General features: G+C 39.3%; 1 protein-coding gene across 1 annotated transcript in view; it reads left to right on the top strand.

Moving 5' to 3' along the window:
- FOXN2 (forkhead box N2) overlaps nucleotides 1-18090 on the top strand; it is a 47459-nt gene extending 29369 nt beyond the window's left edge. The window contains exons 3-6 of the mRNA XM_063301737.1: nucleotides 895-1019; nucleotides 3823-3887; nucleotides 8582-8650; nucleotides 10374-18090. Of these exons, the coding sequence (XP_063157807.1) occupies nucleotides 895-1019; nucleotides 3823-3887; nucleotides 8582-8650; nucleotides 10374-10900 (786 nt within the window). The 3' untranslated portion in view covers nucleotides 10901-18090. The remainder of the gene's footprint in view (nucleotides 1-894; nucleotides 1020-3822; nucleotides 3888-8581; nucleotides 8651-10373) is intronic.
- The last annotated feature ends 7437 nt before the right edge of the window (nucleotides 18091-25527 follow it).

Raw genomic sequence — 25527 nt, 5'->3', positions numbered from 1 at the left:
AAAGTTATATTTAGCATTTTGTTCATAAAAAAACTAATTATAAACATCAAAGGGGGAGAAAGAAGTGATTGCTTAAGAAAAAAGGAAAAGAATTGTCTTTTTATTAATAAAAATGTATTTCTCACAGTTTAAGTAAAGATTATGAATGGTGGTTCTAATAAAAAGTAGGTTTCAAGCTTTGTTGTCACAGCAACAAGTTTGATTTTTCCACAAATGGACTCAATTGGCCTTTTTTATGAAAAAAAAGGAAAGAAAGTATATCTTAGGGGAAATGTTCACTTTGATGAATCAATATTAGTAATTTGAAGTCTTATGGAAATATGGTTACAGGTGGGAGAAGCTTGGCACACAAGAACATCCATCGTATTTAAGGAAAGGAGGCTGGTTTTTAAGTTTAGTGATGGCAAAAAAAATGTGCAAGTTTTCCAAGTGGGCAAGCATTAGATTGAAAAGGTCTTTAACTGTGTTTGTCCATAAAGATGACCCCAGTGCTCACATGAGGAAAAGAAAAGTGCATGTGAGGGAAGTTGCAAGCCCCTTCCTTTTCCATCACATTTCTCAGGGCCCAGGAAGGCCTTTTTTTCAGGGCCAATTAATCCTTTGGGGCCCCCTGGGCTGTAGTGATGGCAATTCCCCCATGAGCTCTTCTGCTCCCACTACCATTGAAGAATACAGTCCCGAAGTGGTGCTGCAGTGTTCTGGTGACCATGCTTATTCAGATAAGTGTGTCGCAACAGCCTCCTGCTGTGTTCACCTTCATCTTAGAGTCTTTAAATATAAAAATGGTGATATATTGTGCTTTATACCAGCACCTGTGGAGTGTAACTCAGTTTTGGCTGCGATGGTCCTATTGAAACTGCCTGTAATCTGTGCTGATGCTTGGTTATTTCCTAGGTGAATGGAAAAGGTTCGTTATGGTGTGTGGACCCAGAATATAAACCAAACCTTGTGCAGGCTCTGAAGAAACAACCATTTCCCTCTGCGTTTGCATTTTATACCCCACCGGCATCACCACTAAGGTAGGAGTTCCCTTTTCAAGCAATCCAGCCTTGGAGGAAAAGATTTCTCAAAGATAACGATACTAAAAATAAGACTGGATAGTTTGGATTTTGATAAGGCTGTAACTGAAAGCTGTCTTTCTCTTTCCTTTTTTTCTCTTTGAAAGTTGAAGAAGAGCTCATATTCAATGACAGATCCCATATTTTGTAGGCAGAAGGGCCTTCCGTGTCCAGACAAAAGACCCTGCCTTCCCTATCCCCAAATGCATTGATTGCACTTCCCTCCATCTTCATGCCTCAGTCACAGAATACAGGAGACCAGCACTTAACAAGGCAGCTTCATATTTTCATCCCAGGAGCCAACCTCTTACTGTACTTCCTGGGGTTTTGATACTGGGATTAAAAACAGATGCGATAGATAGATAGATAGATAGATAGATAGATAGATAGATAGATAGATAGATAGATAGATAGATAGATAGATAGATAGATAGATTTATCTATCTATCTATCTATCTATCTATCTATCTATCTATCTATCTATCTATCTATCTATCTATCTATCTATCTGATGGAGAAGACAAGCTCATACTTCATATGAAAATGACAACAATAATAACAAAAAAGAATTAACAGAAAATACAGTTTAAAAATTGACACAAGTGAACAAGGCTTTTTAAAGAAAAAAATCTAAAAATGATGAAATGCTTTCTGATGAAGTGTTATGGATGAGATGAATTTTTTAAAGCACAGGTGTGTGAGACTGAAATTGAAACTTATAGTCATGCCTAGCAATAATTGAAAAAAAATGATGAATGCATTTTGTTTTCTGTTCTTAGGAGCATTGCATATTCAGGGAGGCACAGAAATAAAATCTCTGGAATCTCACTTGACGTTATTTAGAGCTTTTTCTACTTTCAAACTTGGCTAACACCAAAAAGGCATGTTCGTTATGACATTAGATAGCAGTGTCTTGCATCCATCATTTTGTGCCATATCTAGCCTGGAAAATAGGTACTTGAGCCTTTAAACTTAGAATGATGTTTAAAGATATTAATTTAGGGCACTTACTTTTTGCTGCCATGTAATTTTTTCAAAGTGGCTGAAATAAGAACATTGAAACACAGTAATGAACTTAGTATGGTAAAATATATGTAAACAGCAGATAAAAAAATAATAAAATGGTGTAAAATTTGGCCCAACTAGGAAGTGAAAGAAGTAATTCAAAAGGCCGTTTAGAATGGGCTAACTACAGAAGATGTGGTCTCAGTGATAATTGTCCACTAACTTCTAGGTGCTGGAGAAGAATCTTGAAACATTGTGGGTATAGGTAAAAACAGTGCTATTAAGTTGCATGTATGCAGCTGAAGCTGGGGAGCTTTTAACTTTTTTAAAAGACCTCAAACCCATCACTTCCCTTTTTTCCTCATTGCTCTACAGAGAAATTTATACGTAGTCATAATGAGGAGGGTTTTTTCCCTCTTGAGCAATGAGTAAGTATTATACTATAGTGCAGGTATACTCCCTTCTTAGTCTTCAGGAGCTGATGTGAACATAAATTAACATGTAATAACTTGAAGATGTAGACCCAGGTTTCTTAGTAATACCTCAGTGTTTCTGGTGATAGTTTATTGCAATACAAGTGAATAGAATATCAAACCAAGAGTTTTCCCATTGATTAGACATAAGTACTGCTTTATAGGTTAGAAGGCCTTTGGAAATTACATGACATCTGAAAGTATGGAAATTATCTGCCCTGAAGTAAATGCACCACTACAGGAAGGACAAGCAGTTCCCAGACCCTTTTCCCAAAATAGTCTTGATGCAGTAGAAATTCTTGCCAGAAAGGCCTTTCTTAACAGATGCTCATTACAGACTTAATACTCAAATCACTTTTAGGAAAGTCATTTTGTAGTATAATAATGCCCCCCCTTTAAATGTATAAAGAGGTTTTTAGTACTTGCCTTTTGGTATTCGAAGGCTTTTTTTTTTAGATTTTTTATGCTACCTTTATACTTAATACTCCTTCCTCCTTCTGTTTTCCCAACAACAACCCTGTGAGGTGAGCTGGGCTGAGAGAGAGTGACTTTATTTACTTCTGAACAAAGTTCCAAGCTTTGCATCAGACAATAATGTGTGACCTGGAATAAAGCCTAATCCAGGCATTTCATTCTGGGACAAGATGCAGAAAAAGGCCAAGAGGAACTACTGGGTCTTCAGAAAGCAGTGGCAAGATAAGAGTACAGAAGACCTGTTAGTAGCTTGTACAAAATCTGATTTTTTTTAATCTGCATCACTCAGCATAATCTGTTCTGGTGGGCAGGTACTTTCTGTGATTTTAGGCAAAGGTATTTTAGATAACCTGCTGCATTTTAAATTGAAAATACTAGAATCTGGGAACTTTTCTACACTAGATAAATTCTTTACTGAGGAAATAATGGCCCTACTCCAGTACAATAAAAATAACTACTTCATTTATGATTTAGTAAATCAAGTGGGACATCATTTTGTCCCAGTTTCAGTATTTAGGTATAAGATTGAAGCATGACCATTAAAATAGGGATGGGTCACATATAAAAAATGTCTCAACGTACTATGATTTGGACTGAATAGAAAACTGGCACATATCTCTAATAGTTGGTTTAGAAGTCAGCATGGTATGGTCAGTTGAAGATTCACTTGAAGGTTCCTGGAATTTGTTACATCCTTTTAAAATTACTATGTATATTGAAATCATAAGAGGTGAAAATATGATTAGCTTGTGTTAATTTTGTTTTCTGTAGCACAGGCTCTGAACTTTAGGATTCTTTTTCCTCTCTTCCAGTGGTTCATCATCTCCTTGCTATTTAACCTCAGTTCGGAAACAGTGTCAGGGACGATCTATCAAAGGTAAACCTTTTTTCTGTTGCCCTTTCTTTACCTGTCCTTTGTTAAAAAGTCTGAATCGATCAGCCTTTCCAGGTAGGCAGATCAGAGACAGATTCCACAAATCTGACTGGAGCACTACTTTATTTATTTTATTTATTTGTGTCAGAAGCATCACAATTAAAATAAGGCATACTGTAAAACACAGAGTTTAAAATATAAGATATAAAAGTTTAAATATATGAAAGTTAAACAGATCTTGCCCAGAAACTAGCAACATTAATTGTGTTCTGTCACACTGTCATGAGGTCCTCAAATGTGCATTGATCAGGGCACAGGGGACAGGTGTACATACAGTATGTGTTGTTGTCTGCATGTCTCCACAAAGGGCAGAGGCCACTGGATAGCCCCATTTGTTCAGAGTATCTCTGGATCTTGTTATGCCTGTGTGCAGTCTGTTCAGCGATTTCCATACTTCCCAACTTTCACCAAACCCAAGTGCCAGCTCCTCTGCTGGTTCCATCCAGTGTTGGTTCTTCGTAGCTTTCCATAGGTCCACTCTACTTTTAAATTAATTGAAATCTTCCGTCAACCAAAGGAAGCTTTTCCTGGATTTCAATCTCTGAGGAGCTGGTTGTAGGCCATAAAGAGGATGTTGTTTGGATATTGATGATTTAAGTGTCTCTCTATATGCTGCTGCTTCTCTATGGACAGCAGGCGGAGCAATACCAGCTAGGTGGTAGATCTTATCTAGAGAAGTAGGTTTCAAACATCCAGTAATACTTCTGCTAGTTTCATTCAAAGCAACCTCTACTTTCCCAGCATGTGCACCCCAAGTAGAGCTCATTAGTTTCCTGAGAATGTTGTTTCTTCCACTGACCTTCAATTTAGTGTCAGTACCGTGCTGTTTATATGTTAGGGCCCTGTCTAAAGTAACCCCTAAGTATTTAGGGTTGTGGCAATGCTCCAATAACACTCCTTTCCATGTAATTTGCAGCTTCCAAGCAGCCTGCTTATTGCGAAGATGGAAGGCACATACCTGAGTTTTTGCTGGGTTTGGCCTTAACTGGTTATCATGATAGTATCGATCCAGGGCTTCAGTTAGACATTGTTCTACCTCCTCAAATGTTTTTACCTGTACAGCCATTGCTCGATCATCAGCGTATATAAAGTTGTTAGTGCCTGCAGGAAGCGGCTGATCATTGGTGTAAATATTGAAAAGGTTTGGGGCCAATACACTACTCTGTGGTAAGCCATTCCTCTGATTGCTCCACCTACTTTGTCTTCCCTGGAACTCCACGAAAAACATATGGTTCTGAAGCAGGTTCCTGATGATGTTTGTAAGTTTAAAATCTTTCATCATATCATATACTTTCTGCCTTAGTCTTCTGAGATTGATGGTATCGTATGCAGCTGTAAGATCTATAAATACAGTTCCTGTTACGCTGCCCTTTTGAAATTCATCTTCGATGTCCTGAGTTAAGGATTTGTGCGGTACAGCTTTTTTGGGGGGCGAAATCCAGCCTTCTGCAGTATGAGCAAGGGTTCTACAGCTACAGTGAGGTGGTTTTGTATAATTCTTTCAAATATTTTATAGGTATGGCACAGGAGAGAAATTGGACGGTAGTTCTTAGGATTGTTGGCTTATTTACCTGGTTTTAGACCTTAGCCTTTCACCAGACACCAGGAATCTTATGTTGTTCCAAACAATCATTAAACATTTCTAGTAGCCACTGTCTTGCTTTCGGCCCAAAATGTTTTATCTGCTCAATAAGGATATCAACCAAGCTGGCAGCTTTCCGTGGTCTACACTTCCTTACAGCATCTCTCAGCTCTTCCATAGTAAAAGGGGATGATAAGTTAGTTGCTTCATCCTTCTCATTTCCATTGATTTTAATCTTATATTTTGGAGGCATTTGATCTGAATTACCATTCTTAAGGAGCTGACTGGCTATTTGGTCTGCTGTCATGTTGGCATAGTCTCTAGAGCAAGTTGGGTCATTATTCAGGTGACTCAACAGTCTCCATGCTTTGTAGCTACTTATTCTCATGTCTAGTTCCTCTATTATTAATCCAGCTTTCTCTCTTAGCTTTAGCTGTGGAATTAATTAGCTGCTGGCCTGCATTCACTGTGTCCTCTGCCATAGGATTGACATCAAAAAGAGCTAGATACTTCTGCAGTTTGTCTTTTGTCTCAGCTGTAAGGCCTTGGATATAGTTGGTTTTACATTCCTGTGGGATTGATAACCAAGAGCATTTTTTAACGGCCTCCACAAATTTATCATAGGAGCCCGGTTTAGGCATTAATTGAGTAACAGCACTGTCCAATAATCTCTGAAATTTAGGCCAGTCGGCTTTTTTAAAGTTATACCTACGTCTAAAGGGGATACTGTGAAGTTGAACTACAGCAGTAACCTGGCACATAATTGGCCGATGCTGGATATTTGGGATAGGTGGGCAGACTGCTTTAATACATTGTTAGATTATATGATTGCTCACAAATATCAAGTCTGGGTTATATCCCCTGTGCCACCTTCCACTGCTAAATGAAGCTGGTAATTTGTTGTGGTGTAAGAGAGCCAGGTTGTTCGAATCTGCCCACTGTATCACAGCCTCCCCATTCCAATCATCACTGGGATACCCCCAGATGCTGCTGCGGCTATTAAAGTCTCCAGTGACGAAATTTATTTTATCCTTATTAAATCTGTTAAATTCATCACCCTTGATCTCAATTAATAGTGGTTTATACACTGAAGTTACCATATAGTTACTTAGCTCTACAGTTTTTTCTTCTATATTATTTATTTCTGATATTGTTGTAGACCAAACCTGGGTATCAGGCTTCACAGAGACTGCACTGCTATATTGTCTACTTTATTGCCATATTGTCTACTTTATTAATATAAGCTGTAACAACAGACTCTTATATAAGCTATAACAACAGACCCTTGAAAGCCTGAGTTTTCCTCTCTTTCCATTTTATACTAGAGTAAATTAGGGAGGAGTCTTTCTCAATTTCCCAGACTTAACACATGTTTTTTCAACCATCATCTCTGTCTAGGTCACCTCTGTGACTCTCAACAGACTCTTCGTATCGATAACTGTGGCCATTTTGGGGGTTGGAGTCATTTGGGGGGTTTGGTTCAATTCAAATGTTGCACTAAACCATTGGTCTTCCAATATTGTGCGAACTCTGCTAGTGTAAAAACTGGCATGCTTAGTCCCAATATTGTTCTGGCTTAAGCAAAGACCACGCTGAGACGAGGAGAATGTCTCTAGTGTTTATTTAACTGCTATAGTAGACAGAAAATCCTACCAAACTGAAGGACCATGGGAAAACCCAGACAGATAAAACCCCAAACTCAAGGCGGGTCTCTTCCAGGTTTCTTTGAATGACAGTTCAAAGCCTCTAAACTACGAGTGCATTTTCCCCCCTGGATAGGGGCCCCCTCCTGCTCACCATCCGTACTCATAACAAATATTGACCCAACTCATGCACAATTGGAATATGCAGAATTCAGGTTTATTGAAGACAAGTGTACAGAACAGAAGAAAGCTACGATTAAAAGATTCCTGCCTAAACTCACTCTTTAAAACATTCCAAAGCCCCACTCCCCCCTTCCTGTCTCTTTCTCACACTGTTTCTAATGGTCAGCCATGCCAGCCACAGATGTCTCCAGCAGGACGACCTTGACTCCCTCCTAGCCCAAACAGCAGTGATTCACACTCTTTGCAATTCCCCCTCCCATCTTCCTGCTTGATACACATTGCCTCATCGATGCAGACGAACACAATCAGATGATCCAGCAGTCATTTGATTGTGAGTCTGACAGCAAGTATGGTTTGTAAACCATAGTTTATGGTTCAACGTGGTGTGTGAATCAAATCATTTTTGTCTTACTCAACAAACTACGGCTAAGCAAAGCATGGGCTTTTGTGTATATGCGTGTGTGTGTGAGAGAGAGAGGCCTGAGTTTAAGACCTACTGCAGATGCTGTGTGCAAATTATGGTTTGGTAATCATAAGCACTTGGGCTTAGGTGCACCCATTTCCCCCCTTTGGCTTTGACTTCCTCCTTTGCTTTCTGACTACATGTGGGGAGATTGATCACATGTGGGGAGAAGGAAGAATTTGAACTAAAAACTTGTTCATAGTCATCAAACCATAATTTGGTCACCACATTTGTACTGAGTCACAGATGGGAAAATTAAGAGTACTAAAATTGGAAGCTTTCGTTTGAACTTTCGATAGTGGCTTCCTTGTATTATTTGAACTACATGGGTTGCTCCAGAAGTAGAGCTAATTTTTCTTGCTTGGGGCGACTGTGTGAGAATAACATCCTGCAATGAGAAGAAGTCAGGTAGCAGTTAAAAAAATCCATCAGGAGATGGAAACTGCCTCACCTGCATATGAGATAAGCCTCCTCCCCTTTGCAGTGAAACGCACAAGAAAACAAACCAAAACTTTGCCATTCTAAATGGCCTGCATATGAGTTTCTCATTTGAAAACAGATTATTTGCTGGGACTTTTGTTATCAATCACTTTCTGATAAATATTACTAATCAAAGCTCCAAGAGACTTGTTCTTTGGATAACTGTCTCCAATCCAGATTGCTGGGAACAAAGTCTGACAGCCTATTCTGTGAGAATCATACCCTTCCAAACAAAACTTAATTGGAACATGGGGTACTTTCTCCTTTCTCCTATTTTCTTTTTCAGATTCAGATATTGATGCTGCTACTGCCATGATGCTCCTGAATACTTCCATTGAACAAAGCATTTTAGATTGTAAGTACAGTACAATAAATCTGTCTTCTTTTCAAATAATATTGCTGTTTTTTAAATTTATGTTAACTAGAAGTATGTCTGAGTTTAAGCAATTGACAGTTTGATAGAAAGATACTTACTTGGATTCTTTATTTAAAAAAAAACCTTAAATAATTGTTTTTCTAGTGCAATAAGGAATGGAAATCTGATTTGCTTAGCAGAAAGTCTCACTGGGAATATGGTTGCCAAGTCTTAGAGTTGCTGTGGGTTCTACAGAAATTTGAAAAGATGTAAAATCTCCCTCAAGTTTTCTTTGACTCCTAGTGACTTCATAGACACATCCATGAAGTTTTCCTGGCAACTATACAGAAGTTATTTTCCAAAAACATCTTTTGTGATGTTTGTTCAACTTTGCAGATAGCTCTAGTAATTTCATGGTGGTCTCCCATCCATGTATTAACCAGGTCTGATCCTGATCTTAAATTCAACCAAAGTCATTTGGAAAAGAGCAGCTAAAATAATCCTAGGGTTGTTTAAAGGAAACAGGATGGAAGTTTATGTAGCTGTGCATGATGTGAACAAAGTGATTGGAGAAAGGTCAATAGCAACTTTTGTTATACCCGTTACAGCTTTGTTGTTACTATTCTTTTGTGTTAGGGAGAGAAGTGTTTTCTTTCCCCCTCCTTTTCTTCTTTCATAACCCAGAACTCGGGATCATCCACTGAAATTAATAGGCAGGAGATTTATGGAAACTGAAAGCCCTCCTCACATGGCTTTATTAATTTATAGAATTAGGAGCCACAGGGTATGCAGAAGGCCACTACCTCTGATGATTTCAGAGGGACATTAGAAATATATTTGTCCTAACAGTCAGAAATCAGGCTGAGACGAGGAGTAGGTCTCTAGTGTTTATTACTGCTACATTAACAGAATCCTAACAAACTGAAGAAGCATGGGAAAAACCCAGACATATAAACCCCAAAAGCTAAGGCGGGTCTGATCTGTGTCTCTTTGAATGGCTGCTTAATTCCTCAGTACTACGCATGCGTTTTCCACCCTGGATCGAGGCCCCCTCCTGCTCGTCATCAGTACTCATGACAATATTGGTCTCACCTAGCCCTTTGTTAGATCCACTGGGTCTGTTCTTAATGCATGTCCAGTAAGTCATTTCCCTCCAGACTGAGCAGAACTATTAATATCATGGCTAGCTTCAATTTTCAAATACAGCAGTAGTGGTACAGGACTTGTGAAAATTCACTGAGCACTGAAGAAGGGGATGGGGGAGTTGGAATAGTAAAATATTCAGTCAGTGCCCTGGAAACCAGAAAAAGATGAAAAGAGAGAGAGAGGGATTGTGTGGGATGAGAGAGAGAGGGAGATCAACCAAACAACATAGCATAGCATTCCCTACCTGATGCTGTCCATAAATTGAACTTCAATTTCCATAATCCTCAGGCAGCAGGACTATTATACATGCTGTCTGGGGAAGTAGAAGTCCAACACATTTGGAGAGCATTTGGTTGATGTACATAATGAAAAATATCCCAGAAGTGAATCTAAAATTTCAGCAGAGAAATAAAGGGAAAAGGTCATGTGACAAAGGATGAATATACTGGAAGTAATTTCTTTCCTGTTCCTGAGCTGTGTTTTAGTTGCATCCCTTCCTGACGCTTTAAACGTGGAAACATGTTTACTGGACTCACTGTCTCCCTTGAGTTTTCAGAATATTCTTGCTTTTTCTTAGGTGAAAAGCCACCACCCCTCAAGCTCTCCAAGAAAAGGAAGTATGGTAGCACATTTCATAACCACACCCAGGAAGACGGTGATCCAGCAGTCCCTAACATTGACCCCAAGGAGGACCACAACTATAGTGCCAGCAATGTGGCTGCACAGCGTTGTGCATCGCTCTCTAGCGTGTCTTCCCTGTCCTCTGTTGATGATGTATACAAATTTGTCTCAGAGGCCACCCGGACGGGGAGTGACGGCAGTGAAGGATTTCAGAGTGAAGTGGACACAGATGACAACGAAGATGATGATGATTCTCTGGCAGACAGTGGTTACACCTCACAGCCATGTGTCAGTATCACAGACAAGGCCCAGCCTCACCAGAAAGTCCTGGAGGAGCTCTGCCAAGAAATTGATGATGAACTCAAAGAGGCTGCTGGGTCTCTTCTTCATCTTGCTGGGATCAGCACTTGTCTCGGCTCACTAATAAGTACTGCAAAGAGCCATACCCAGAAGAGAAGGAAAAAAAATGGCAACACAGTGTGAAGATAATTGATCAATATCTATATATCTATATATAAATATAAATACATATTTTATTTTTTAGCCTGGCAATACTCCTCCTTTTACCCTTTGCAAGGGAGATCAAAGCCATAAAAGGACTTTTTGTTTGTTCTTAAGTTTTGCAGATAATAATTTTGCCATTTATAAAATTTTGTTGAAATTTTTAATTACAAAAGCAATTAATTTGTGCATTGAAGGGCCAACTGAAATTGTGTGAAACAGATGGGGAAGTCTCTCCTCTCTCAATAATTGTAGGGAAATAGAATATTCATTATTATCAGTGGAATGATTGATTCGCATGGATATCATTGGCTGGGTCATTTTGTGCTAAGGGTGTGGCTTGTGGAGTCTAACAGATAACTGGAGGAATAAATTGGACCTGTGCACAGGGGATTCTAAAATAGTGTGTATATTGTGGAGATGGGAATTGCTTGGCATTTCCCAGTGCCTCTTCAATTTTCAAGCCTGCCAGGTGTTTATGTATTGTACTTTAGAATAAGAGGCCATATGCAAAGAATCTGATCACACTCAGGAAGAGATCTCTGTCTCTCTAGTTCTGAGGATTAGATATTGAGTGGATGAAGTATATTGCCTTTTATGTAAAATAGACACAGTTTATATGATTCTTAGCCCTCAGAATGGGATGATAAGCAGATGGCACATATACATGTCTAATTCCTAGTTGGTGCTCAGCACAAACGAATCTGGTGGTCCTGAAGGTGGAGAGGCCCATCTGAAGTTGGATAATTAAGCAGGCATAGTCCCCTTTTCTTACTGCTTATGGGGTCCACAGAGGAAAGTGTCTCCCATTTGTTTTGTGATCTAGAATGCAGAGCTATGTATGGTAAAGACATGTCTTTTATAACCTTCCAGCTTTAGCTTCCATTGTTACCTGATTTCCTCAACTTACAAGCCAAGAGTCTGTGATAACAGGAATGGTGTAAAACTGCCATGATAATCAGTTGCAGGTTGACTGGTATTTGCAATTATAAAATTGATGGGCAGGGGAGAGAAATACAGTACAACATATGAATCTTCATATTTTTGAGGGTGGAATCTTGAATGGTTAATCTAGAATTTTCTTCCTGTTTTTAACACAAGGCAAGGAGCTGGTTCTTTCTCTTGTGTTTGTTTTAATTGTGATTATTATATATTGGATCAATGATGTATACTGTACATCTGTTTGCAAACCTGAGGCCCTTCTTCCTGTCTTGATACCCAAATTAAGTGAAAACGAGTGACTGCTAAATTGCAAATGACCATTGCACAGAGAACTTGATTTTTTTTTTAGGTTGAGGTAGTTGATACTTGACTAGTTCTTAATAAGCTAGGAGTTGTTTTTTGGGACTCTAGCACATCACCCTGCAGACCATAATGGAATTATATTCAGTATGCAACAGAAATAAGTGCATTGAAAACTCATTGTTGGTTGAACAGTTGTAGCCTAATCTTCTCCCTGATTCTTTATGAGTAGAGCTTTTTTTAAAAAGAAATTCAGGATGGGATGAACATGAGAGATCGTTCTTGCGCTCTTCAGCGGTATAGTCCAGCTGAGTGTATCACCTGAGTGAGAACAAGGGCTTTCAGTGGCGGCTTTCTGAAAGACTCCTTCCCCCTATCCTGCATATTTCAGTTTTGCTTTGATTTAACCTAGCATTCCTAGAGACAACAAAAGAAGCTTAGAACTACGTACTGTCCACTTCTGGCAGTCTCCATTGTCCTTGGAGATGGGATGGAATTCTGTTTTGTTTTTGTTATCTGTTATTTCAGCAATAATATAATCTCTCTGGCTGAATTCTGAGATAAGCCCAGAAGCAGTGTGACAGTTGCACGGAATATAATATTTATAATGCATGGACCATGTAATATGAGAATTACCTGTTTCTGTGGACTGTATTGGGGAATACTAATTCTAGATGTGCATCCAGAGGCCATTCATTTGTGCGTACCCAGCTCTCTCTGAAATCATGGACTTCTGCCTCTCCCAGGTGTTTATTCAGAAACTGTTATGCATCTTCTCAATTCTGGGTGCCATAAGAGAGAACATAGGGCTTCTGACACTGCTATGGTGATCAGATGCTATTACACAGTTGGAATTGGGGCAGTTATTTGCCTGTGGGATAGCTAGTCTGAAATACAAGTACAAGGCCAAACTGTACAGTCCAGACATCTTTTTGTTGTTCCTGTCAGCTGTATTGATGAGTTTGGAGTCATGTGGCAAGCATCCCTGGCTGGAATAAACAGCTAGGCAAAGCACTGGAAACAGTGAGCCTGACTCAGAAAAAACAGGAGTCTCTCCAAGATGGCAGAGCTGTGTCTGGCTGCAGTCTATTAATGCAGCTCCAATACTTTTCAGTGGTCACTTGCAGAAGACGTGTTTGCATGCTATAGGCTGGGGCTGTTGTATCCTGTGAATGTCTTGAATGTCGCATAATGGTCAAAGCATAAGCATAATTTGTCCTGCCTGGTTTGGAGAGGCAGTTTGACCATGGCATTTCATCTGTACATTTATTTTCCCATGTTTTTGAGAATGAGGGGAAGAGAGGCCACTGGTGGTCCATTAAGTAAATCTGCCTGTTACATCTCTGCATTTTGCATTCTTGTGAGCTTTTGTAGATTACATTTCTACTGATGACATACAGCTACTTTGGCTTCTTAGTGACAAAGATGTAAATGTCTGGGAGTTAACTTCACTGCCTTTTCTTGCATACTGCCTCTTTATATCTGTTAAAAACTATGCCACTGTAATTTTTTAAAAATGTTCCGTAGGAGTTCAATGCCTTAGCCAGGTTCCAGTGATCCTGACTGGACTGATAATAAGAGCTCCAGAACTAAAAGGAGCCATGCTCCCTTGAGGTTTATTGTAGGCTTGCATAGAGTTTTGGATTCAAAGGCAAAGTGGTCCTTCAGAGTTTACGGGGACAATCACATAGCACCTATCTACAATCCCTTAAATCACATTTATCATTTCCTGAGATTTCCCAGCAACTGGCAGGTATTTCGATCCCAGGAAAGAAGTAACTGCTTTATGGAGTTGCAGAGAGGTGTAGTGTTCACACCCAAAATGCTCCAAAGCACTTGTTTGCCTTAGAATGCAAAGCACGGCACCACCCTACTTTGTTGAATGCTGCTACTGTTACAGTTTCCCTTAATCTGGCAACATCCAGCTGTAGTGTAACTGCAGGTCGCAGCATTTCCAGGCACCATGAACAATGGGAATTCTGTGATTTGCAGTCCCAGCACACCCAGGACAGTACTATTAGAATAATATCAGCAGAGATTCTCCTGGTGTAGGCCTTAAGTTTATAAGAAATAATGTAGTTTTTAGTATTTCAGGACAAATCTTTTGTTAAAACGGTAGCAACACATAAATGGCTCAACCTTGTAATCACATTGCTAGTTTATAGACAAAAACAAAAATCTAATGCATGGATGTTTGCACGCTCACCTGTTTGTAGACAACTTCCTTTGATGTCAGGTTTAAACACAAATGGTGCTCATTCTGTATATTGCCTGCTTCTGCTCTTCAATCCAGAAATTCTCATGGATTGGTGAAAAACAGTCTGCCTGCCAGAATCACTTTTGAAATAACTTGCTGATTAGGTTTTGCTAGGGAAGAGCTATATAAAGGTCTACTTCCAAGTCACATATACTTTGTGATAATTTTTATCTCCCTGATTTTTTTCCTTTAATGAATGAATTAATAAATATTGGGAGTTCCATCATAGCATAGTTAAGCAGAATTGGAAAAAAGGCCCATGGATTAAAAGTTGCTTTAAATATATTATTATTGTTATTTGCTGTCAAAAGCTCTACAAATAACATTTGCCCCTCTTTGAACAGGATCTTCCATTGTGTTACCACTACAAAAAACCAACTCACAGTGTTACTAGGTCTTATTTTTGTAAAAGATAGCATTTGGAAGCCTTGTGTGCCCTGCAAACATGCTAAGTCAGGGCTATTTATGGCTCTTTGTATGCTTGAGAGGTATGGTATTTTCTGCAAAAGGTACCTACATTAAATAAAAGAAGCCAGTCAATAAATAGAAACCGAAATATAGTTGCTCAGTAATCAGTTTGTGTCATTGGGTAGAATTGATTCACAAAAATCTCACCTTAGTAGAAATCATGGGAGTTGAAGACTTTTATAGAAATTCAAAGAAAGCAGAATTAAATATGTGCCCCCATCTGAACTCATGAATGCTTCTTGTCATATATCCTTCCAATGAGATGGGGTTTGCTACATGGTAACATGTGACCCTATTTGGGTAAGTGAAGAATATTGTACTATGTATATGGTCCAGAGCACCTACAGCATGGGGATTTAATATGAATTCACCACTCACAAATTAATAAGCAAGGCTGTATATTATTGCCAAGGCACCTTTTAAGTCCTGTATGTTGTGCAGAGATGTCCCATTTAACATTTGTCCAAAATGTGTGTTTAATAACTTGTGTGATGTGAAATTTGTTTCCATAGCAATGCAGGTAATATGGTTATAAAGAAATGTGTTTTTTTGGGTCTTGCATATCTTTTGAAAGTTGAGAAAAGCTGCGTTCAGTTCTCATAAAAATTGGCCAGATTTTCATACTTGAGGCTACTTTCCCTAAGAGCTCATTTGCTCAGTTTTGTCGTCTTACATTTGACCTGTTAAAAGTCTGTTTCCAGTCTCTCTTTTCTCCAGACAAAAGTTGGCATGTGTACAATTATCTTTCAGTGTCCTCCCATTAAGAAAAAGTCTAGTGTCACCTTTATGATAGAAAATGTATAGTGATCATTAGCATTGGTAGCACTTTCCCTGTTGGTCTTCAAGTCCAAAGGCAGAGCAATAAAAGCATTTGGTGAGAACAGATGCTTCAGAAAGTTCAGATTTAAAGAGCTATGATTGTGGATGCTTGCAATCTTAGCTATGTTACATAGCATGACTTTGGGAAATCCTTTGATTGTACAATTTCTGCCTATAGATGGGAAGTAATATATCTGCAGGTAGCAAACAGCATATTGGAGAGAGGTTTAAGTTTTTTCTCCTGATATGCTTGTTTACTATATGCATGGTGCTTTTTCAGTTGCAAAAATATAATATCCCCCCCCCCCATTTTGAAGTGGTCCTGAGCAGGGATTTAGAGATTCACTTCTTCTAGAATGGGTGGAACAACATGGATGCTGTAATATGTCAGAGTTGATTCATCTTGAAATTCATTGTGGAAATTGGACAAACAAGGGAACTGTCATATCCGAGTTCCTGTGGATATGAGGAAGAGCTGCATTTTTTGCCTTTACTTGCTGTACTTTACTTGTATGCGTCTTCCTATGGCCAAAATCCATGCTAAATTCACTGTTCTAATATTCAAAGAGAAGTGTTTCCGCATCTCCACAGGGAAGTCCTCCCTTTCTTTGCATTAGGTTAACTAGCTATAGTACGTTTGAAATATGTCCAGATGATACTAATATACTAGTAAATTGGGATGCTTTCATTGCAGTGATGCATCTCTCTCCCCTCAGAAACTTGTGCACTCTAGGATCAGCCCAGCACAAATGGGAATGGCCAGGGGGATAGGGTTACGATCAGCAAGGTTAGAGATGTGTTATTGTGAAGTAGCTGTGATGCAGATGGAGCGTGTATCCATACCCTCTTGCTGTGTGCAGTACATACATACAATACTTGAGTTGTTCTGCTTTAAGTTTGGTTTCATGAAAGAATAATTCTTGCAACGTAGAAAACTGGTAGGCTAGAATCCTTCCTGACGCATTAGCTTCTAGAAACGAGGAACTTACGTTGGGAGCATATAGTATTGTCCCAGGATGACTACAAGTACACTAATGTTTTTGCTCATTTCGGAAGAAAGGGAATAGAAGAATTTAGAACCATTGTATGCCCAAATGAAAGGGAGAAACAAATCACATCTCAGGATGTGCGAATTAGCTTTCTTCAAGTATTCTCCAGATCTGCTGGTCCTACAAACTCCTAATATTCTTTTGTCAGCATAGCTAGATCCCTTGGGGGGGGGGGCAAGGCTAGGGACAGTTGCAATGATTTAAACTGATACGTGTGACATGTACTTGCTGTACAGAGAGCGTCCCTAGGCCAGCCAGTCTGTGTCCTCTTAATGTATAGGATCATTTGCTCTAGGCCTGGCTGTATTATTGTACTCTATAATGTTGGCTACCACCTGTGAGGAAGTGTGTGCAGCACTGTGGTCCCATGCCAGTGATGGTACTGTAAATACATTGTAGTCAGTGGACATGGGCACACTTGGTTTCAGATGCACAGTGTAATCCTGTCTTTATTTTTTTTTTAAATGGTAAATTCCCTTCAGAAAATCAGTTTAGCATCAGGGAAAAAGAGCTGGTAGTAGAATATTCCTGATCCTCTTAAATTCCTAAAAAATAGCATGGAGGGCTTTCTGCGGGAGACCCACCTGTTCTTGAGGTAGCAGCTGATGTCAGTATTGTGCAAATCTTTCTCCATTTCATATTCTGGAGCTAAATTACAGCTTCCGTGAGAAGTGCAGGCAGCCTTTCTTAGAAAAGCCCAAGTTTGAATTGGAACAGTTTGCAGCTTCTTTATTTGGCTAAAGCAAATATGACAGTAAAAGCAAAGCACACCCTGCAGTGCTAATGATGGGGTAGTCAAAATATTTATTGAAAAAGAGGAATAGAGTATTTTTAAAAAATCTTGTACCTGCCATTTATTTGAAAAAAGCACATTCTCCACAGTTTAACTGCCAGTGCCAAGAAAAGATTTGTTTTTAGAAGTGTATTTTTTTTCCGACCTAAAGTGTATAATTTAAAAGTATTACATTACCATCTTGTAGTGATAGACCATTTACAATTGCCAATTCACTGTAACTATTATTTATTTAAAAATGGAAATTGTAAGAATGCTTTCAGATCAAAGTAAGCAAAATTCTTTTCTTTTAAAAATCCACATTAGCTTGTTTCTCCCCACCACCTGCTCCTGCCACTTCTTGGATTATCTGAGACTAACTCTGCCAATAGATTAACCCCTTTCTAACCTGAAATTCCCTGAGCCCAGTTTAGTAGTTTACCTGGTTTAAAGATGTTTTTGTATGCTAACCTCTATTAATTAAAATGTTGATGGAGTTTATTTTTACCAAAGAGATGCAATTCATTATGATAAAGTATTTCAAAATAAACTTTGTTTTATAACACTTTGGAATGATGGATTTCTTTGCATTTTGATAAAACAGCAAATCTTTATTTTACACACTCCATAGAAGTGTAACACCAGTTTGATGCAGTGGTTAAGGCACCAGATTAACAACCAAGAGACTCTGAGTTCTAGTCCCACATTAGGCACAAAGCCAGCGGGGTGATCTTGGGCCAGTCACTCTCTCTCAACCCTAGGAAGGAGGCAATGGCAAACCACTTCTGAAAAACTTTGTCAAGAAAACTGCAGGGACTTGCCTAGGTAGTCACCAGGAGTCAACAATGACTCAAAGGCGCGCGCACACACAAAAGGCCTTACTCACAAAACATACTTGGGGTGGGGGAGTGGAGTGGACTTTCCAAGTTTTGCATATTTATTAGCTAGAGTGTGAAACCCATATGGGAGATAATTCTTCGTTGAATGTTTCCTGATCCTTCATTTTTCTCTGTCATTTGCTCTGCCCTTGCAATTACTCAAAAAAGGGTCGCTGTTCACTTGTATGCAGACATAAAGAGCTATGATTCCGAATTCATTTATTTAGGAAAGGTTTTCCCTCTTGAAGCTGTTTACGTCAAAACCGACGTAAAAGACGGTTTTGAGGGGACAGATGCTGAAAGAACCTCTCTTCCTAGTGGTTTCAATTGTCAGTCAAGGGATTGTTTTAGTTCTTCCTGCAATTCTCTGAAATTCCATTACAGAGACTAGAGTTACAGCAAAAAAAGTTTTTCTTGTGCAGTTTCTTGCTCTTACTTCTCGTGTGGAAAAATACAGGATTGTCATAAGGAGAAATAAAATGATATTTTAGAAGGTTAGGTTAATACTAGAAGCCTTCAGTGTTTTATTTCACCCATTACACCTGTTAATTCAGCTGGCTGCTTCAGATTATGCAGTCACATGAAGCAGTGTGCAGTGGTTAGAATATTGGTCTAGAATTGGGCAATAAACAGGTTCAGATCAACCCAATCATCCACCTTGCAAAGTGATTTTGGGCCAGTAATTTACATTTAGCTTAAACCACCATTGTGCAGGTTTGCTGCTAAGATAAATTGCAGAGGATGGGTGGAGGAAGTGCTATATCCAGCACTTCAAATTTCTGAAGGAAAGATGAGATATAAATACAATACATGTTTAAAGGCAGAGATGGTCATCTACACCTATGGTCTTTAGTAACATAGTTGGCAATGTTCATGTTCTTAAGCCATATGCTTTCCTAGTCCCTTTCCTTTGAGATCCTTATAAATGGAAATACTGGTAATCGATGCTGCAACATCCACATGGAAGGGGAGTGCTCAGCTATTGAGCAACATGGAAAGCCAGCTAGTAATTTGTGATGGGCAGCATACACACTTCCAGAGAAATCCAAATCTAAGTACTTTCTCCATTGTGCGTGGTCAGATCCAGAATTAGAAGAGTAAAGAACTGTAATCTTCACTCAGACTTTAAGGTCAATTCCAACAGCTTGACTTCCTTGGTGCACTTTGTCAAAACTTAAGTCCTACAAACTAGATTCTCAACATCAACTTGCTGTCAATGTCTGTTTTTTTATTTACGTGAAGTATTTTAGGAGAAAAGGGGTGGTTTATAGATAGGTTGGTGGGTATCAATAAGATTGAACAAAAAATCTGACATGGAAACTTGTAGAACAGCCTTCCCCAATCTAGTGCCCTGCAGTTTTGTTGGATTATAACTGCCGTAATTCAGCAGCATTTTCCTATCAGAAATAAGGTTCATCACATCTGGAAAACTCTAGGTTGGAAAAAAGGTGTTTTAGAAGTTGGGGAAAAGAAAGGAAATACCATTTACAGTATATTCTGCAGGAGTGTAGTCTGTGTCTGTGTTTTGCATAATTGTGTTTTTAATCCTTAATCAGATGCTTCTGAACCCCTGGGCACAGCTTGGTTTAAGGAGTAAAGTGCACTTGTAACTTTTACAGGTTTTGCCTACATATATGGTGCCTCCTTTCACATAAATTTGTACAGGACTGCAGCCTTTGTATTCATCCAAAAGTGTCCTGAAACTCGGAAACAAATTGGATGTCTGAAAAAGTTCATTTCACTATTTGTACTCCTCTTAAGTAATCAATAATAGAAATTGTGTCACACCCACCCACTCTCTTTCTTTTTACGGACTCTCTTGCCAAGATTAGCTAAAGTGGCTCTCAAGGATGGAATGATCCCTTTACAGGAATTTTGCTTTATGAATCCATAAGCTTTTCTCCAACCCTGAGGCAGCTGTAGTCCAAAACTTCTAGACAGCATCGCTATTTTAAACAAAAAGATTTCTGAAATGGGTTTGAAAGTCACTGCATTCAGAGATGCCTTTGGAACAATTCGTATCTCTTGTCAAGTAGCGTGATGTCATCTCTACCCAATCATAACCTGTTTTGTATGAGCAGAAGGTTGACTCTCCAGGGAAGTATCCAGTGAATGACAGTAGCATCCCATGCAGTGGTTGCTAGGAAACCAAGCCAGCTTTCTTTCAGCAAGACCTAATTTTAAAGATTTAACTCTGGATGAACCAGGATTCATTCCACCTAGAGTACTTCCTGATTTCTTTTATACACATACATACACATTTTTAAATTTTTGATACATGGTTTGAGGAAGAAAAAAACTAGAAATACTACTATGAAATACTAGTATTTGGGCTGATGAAAAGGTGAATGGAAGGGATGGCTGCATAGACCCACTCGACAATTCATTTATCCCTGCCATCTGCATACAAAACACTTTGCCTTCTAAAGCAGCCTGGCACTCTCCAGATATATTGAGACTGAAATACCCAGAATGCCCAGCCAGCTGGAGAAAACAACCTTTGCTGTCCACCATGACTTTGGTCAATCAAGGCTTTCAATTAACATTTTTTTAGTAAGACAAAGAAGGTGCAGACTTTAGTTGTACCTGTGCCACATGCAGCATTCACAACTAATCGTAAAGATAGCATCCATCAGTTTGGACACATCTGCTACAAGTACAACCAAAGCCTGGCATGCTCCAAGCATTTTACTCCAAGCATGCTCCTGATACTCTAGGCAAGCTAGGGTCTAGAGACTATGATGCAAACCATCATGCATCCAACCATTTTGGGTGTACAGGCAACAAACTGATGTGCTTGGGGTGATCAGAGATGTTAACAGGCAAAGGAGGATTAAAATAGTTCCTAATTTACACAGAATCCTACCGTGGTAAATAGTATTAGCACCATTTAGTGCTTCCACAGCATCATAATGTTGACAAAGTTGATGGCAAAGTATGGAAAAACTTATGTAGTAGCAATCTGAACACAAAGATGTTGAGACAAACCACACCATATGAACCACCACAGCCTCTTAGCAGCTTGTGCTTGAGGGGAAAAAGTAGGTACTCAGTTTGATCCTGTGAGTCAATTTTAAATGTGTTTTACATATAAAAAACAGCTGCAAGAAAGAAGTCAAACCATTACTTTTGGGTATTTAGTTTGGAGTTTTATTTATTTGTTTATTAAATATTTTCCAGACCACTACACATTTAAAAACTGGTTCAGCCCACATAACCAACCAGTTCAGTTCCATTTCACATGAAAATATTTAAATACAAGGTCTATTTGCACATTTGGGTAAAGCAAGCTAAGAGATCTTAACATTCTGTAACTGAATGTAAGCAGTGTTTGAAACAAAGCATGTGTGTTAATAATTGAAAAAGCTAATCTTTCTTTTTTGTAAAAAATATGTTTGCATCAGTATACAAAGCCCTGCTTACACAACCTGAGTCCAAGTTGCCTACAGGACTGTCTCCTTGGTAATTTGTCCTCTGTTTCCAGATCATCAGCAGGCTCCTCTTACAGGTTCCTCCCCATCCCACTTGATACATTTAACATCAATGGATTTCTGCTGCTTCCATGGTAGAGCCAATGCTGTGGAACAATCTACTACTGGATCTCAGGCTTCTCCTGAAATCGTTTGTAGGCTGTTATGATTTTTGTTGTTGTTGTAGCTTGCATGACAAAGAAAAGGGAAGTGAAGCAGGAAGTGATAACTTCCTAGCTTCCTTTGCAATGGCTGAGCAAATCATAAAAACGATCACTACAATATAGATCAGCTATCATGTGCTGCAGGCACACACTGGGAGTCTAGTGACTGTGAGAGATTGGGTGTTTTTTGTTGTGGGAACATGACTAATATATATTTAAACTTTTGTAACAAAACTAGTTGTTGTTTATTCATTTAGTCCCTTCCGACTCTTCGTGACTTCATGGACCAGCCCACGCCAGAGCTTCCTGTCAGTCGTCAACACCCCCAGCTCCCCCAGGGACGAGTCCGCCACCTCTAGAATATCATCCATCCACCTTGCCCTTGGTTGGTCCCTCTTCCTTTTGCCCTCCACTCTCCCTAGCATCAGCATCTTCTCCAGGCTGTCCTGTCTTCTCATGATGTGGCCAAAGTATTTCAGTTTTGCCTTTAATATCATTCCCTCAAGTGAGCAGTCTGGCTTTATTTCCTGGAGGATGGACTGGTTTGATCTTCTTGCAGTCCAAGGCACTCTCAGAATTTTCCTCCAACACCATAGATCAAAAGCATCTATCTTCCTTCTCTCAACCTTCCTTATGGTCCAGCTCTCGCAGCCATATGTTACTACTGGGAATACCATTGCTTTAACTATGCGGACCTTTGTTGTCAGTGTGATGTCTCTGCTCTTAACTAGTTTATCGAGATTTGTCATTGCTCTTCTCCCAAGGATTAAGCGTCTTCTGATTTCCTGACTGCAGTCAGCATCTGCAGTAATCTTCGCACCTAGGAATACAAAGTCTTTCACTGCTTCTACATTTTCTCCCTCTATTTGCCAGTTATCAATCAAGCTGGTTGCCATAATCTTGGTTTTTTTGAGGTTTAGCTGCAAGCCAGCTTTTGCACTTTCTTCTTTCACCTTCATCATAAGGCTCCTGAGTTCCTCTTCGCTTTCAGCCATCAAAGTGGTATCATCTGCGTATCTGAGATTGTTAATGTTTCTTCCAGCGATTTTAACTCCAGCCTTGGATTCCTCAAGCCCAGCATGTCGCATGATGTATTCCGCGTACAAGTTGAATAGGTAGGGTGAGAGTATACAGCCCTGCCGTACTCCTTTCCCAATCTTAAACCAGTCTATTGTTCCGTGGTCTGTTCTTACTGTTGCTACTTGGTCGTTATACAGATTCTTCAGGAGGCATACAAGATGACTTGGTATCCCCATACCACTAAGAACTTGCCACAATTTGTTATGGTCCACACAGTCAAAGGCTTTAGAATAGTCAATAAACCAGAAATAGATGTTTTTCTGAAACACCCTGGCTTTTTCCATTATCCAGCGGATATTGGCAATTTGGTCCCTAGTTCCTCTGCCTTTTCTAAACCCAGCTTGTACATCTGGCAATTCTCGCTCCATGAATTGCTGAAGTCTACCTTGCAGGATCTTGAGCATTACCTTACTGGCATGTGAAATGAGTGCCACTGTTCGATAGTTTGAACATTCTTTAGTGTTTCCCTTTTTTGGTATGGGGATATAAGTTGATTTTTTCCAGTCTGATGGCCATTCTTGTGTTTTCCAAATTTGCTGGCATATAGCATGCATTACCTTGACAGCATCATCTTGCAAGATTTTGAACAGTTCAGCTGGGATGCCGTCGTCTCCTGCTGCCTTGTTATTAGCAATGCTTCTTAAGGCCCATTCACCCTCACTCTTCAGAGTGTCTGGCTCTAGCTCACTGACCACACCATCAAAGCTATCCCCGATATTGTTATCCTTCCTATACAGGTCTTCTGTATATTCTTGCCACCTTTTCTTGATCTCTTCTTCTTCTGTTAGGTCCTTGCCATCTTTGTTTTTGATCATACCCATTTTTGCCTGGAATTTACCTCCGATGTTTCTAATTTTCTGGAAGAGGTCTCTTGTCCTTCCTATTCTATTGTCTTCTTCCACTTCCGCACATTGCTTGTTTAAAAATAATTCCTTATCTCTTCTGGCTAACCTCTGGAATTTTGCATTTAATTGGGCATATCTCCCCCTATCACTGTTGCCTTTTGCTTTCCTTCTTTCTTGGGCTACTTCTAGTGTCTCAGCAGACAGCCATTTTGCCTTCTTGGTTTTCTCTTTATTGGGATGTATTTTGTTGCCGCCTCCTGGACAATGTTGTGAACTTCTGTCCATAGTTCTTCCAGGACCCTATCTACTAAGTCCAGTCCCTTAAATCTATTCTTCACCTCCACTGCATATTCCTTAGGGATATTAGTGAGCTCATATCTAGCTGATCTGTGGGTCTTCCCTAATCTCTTTAGTCTGATCCTAAATTGTGCAAGAAGAAGTTCGTGATCTGAACTACAGTCAGCTCCAGGTCTTGTTTTTACCGACTGCATAGATGTCCGCCACCTTTGGCTGCAAAGGATGTATTGGTGAGATGGCAAGATTAAAGATAGACATTTTGGGCATCAGTGAACTGAAATGGACTGGAATGGGCCACTTCACAGCAAATGACCACCAGATCTACTACTGTGGACAAGAGGACCACAGAAGAAATGGAGTAGCCTTCGTAATTAATAGTAAAGTGGCTAAAGCAGTGCTTGGATACAATCCAAAAAACGATAGAATGATCTCAATTCGAATTCAGGGCAAGCCATCTAACATCAGAGTGATCCAAATATACGCCCCAACCACAGATGCTGAAGAAGCTGAAGTAGAGCAGTTCTATGAGGATCTGCAGCACCTACTGGACAACACGCCTAAAAGAGATGTTATTTTCAACTACCAGAGTAAAGTCAGTGTTACAAAACAAAAACAAAACAAAACAAATCATACTTTTATGAAAATATGACTGTTAAATGTATTATTTTGCTTTCTGTCATATTTACAAAATAATATATATTTTAAGATTCTGTGAAGCTTTAGGAAGAAAAATCCTGTATTTCTCTGCTATTCAAGAAAATCAGAAATTACAAACCAAACATAGTCGAAAAGCTCCCCCTAGTGTATTAAAACTAAAGAGCAAAATTATATTATACATCCAACCGGATACAGCAAATCTTTACCAGCTTTCAATAGGAAGATTTAAATAAAATGCAGAAGCATTTAGCCCCAACCCCTTGCTGTGCTTTTTTCAGCAAGCTTGGGGATCCCCTAGTAATAGGGAGCCCACACGTTGGCTACATTTTATCTAATATTCCCCCCGCTGTGGTCTTGTTTCATCTATGCTTATTGTTTAAATTGTTTAAATTGTTTTTAACTGGTTTTGTAGAACTTTTGTTGGTTTCATTGTCCCCACCCAAAGTCACTTTGTGTGAGATGGATGGCCGTATATATTCGACAGATAAATAAATAAAATATATAAACATGACTCAGAATTAAGAGAAAGTTGGGAAATTCATACATGTTTAAGCTTTCCCCCCCAATTTAACCTCCAATAGCAGCAGCAAATCATGGTCTATGCTTGGTTA

The sequence above is a fragment of the Candoia aspera genome, chromosome 1 (assembly GCF_035149785.1).
Source record: "Candoia aspera isolate rCanAsp1 chromosome 1, rCanAsp1.hap2, whole genome shotgun sequence".
In the NCBI taxonomy this organism is placed as follows: Eukaryota; Metazoa; Chordata; class Lepidosauria; order Squamata; family Boidae; genus Candoia; species Candoia aspera.
Note: the sequence above shows the minus strand (reverse complement) of the source record. Positions and strands in the feature narration are given on the sequence as shown.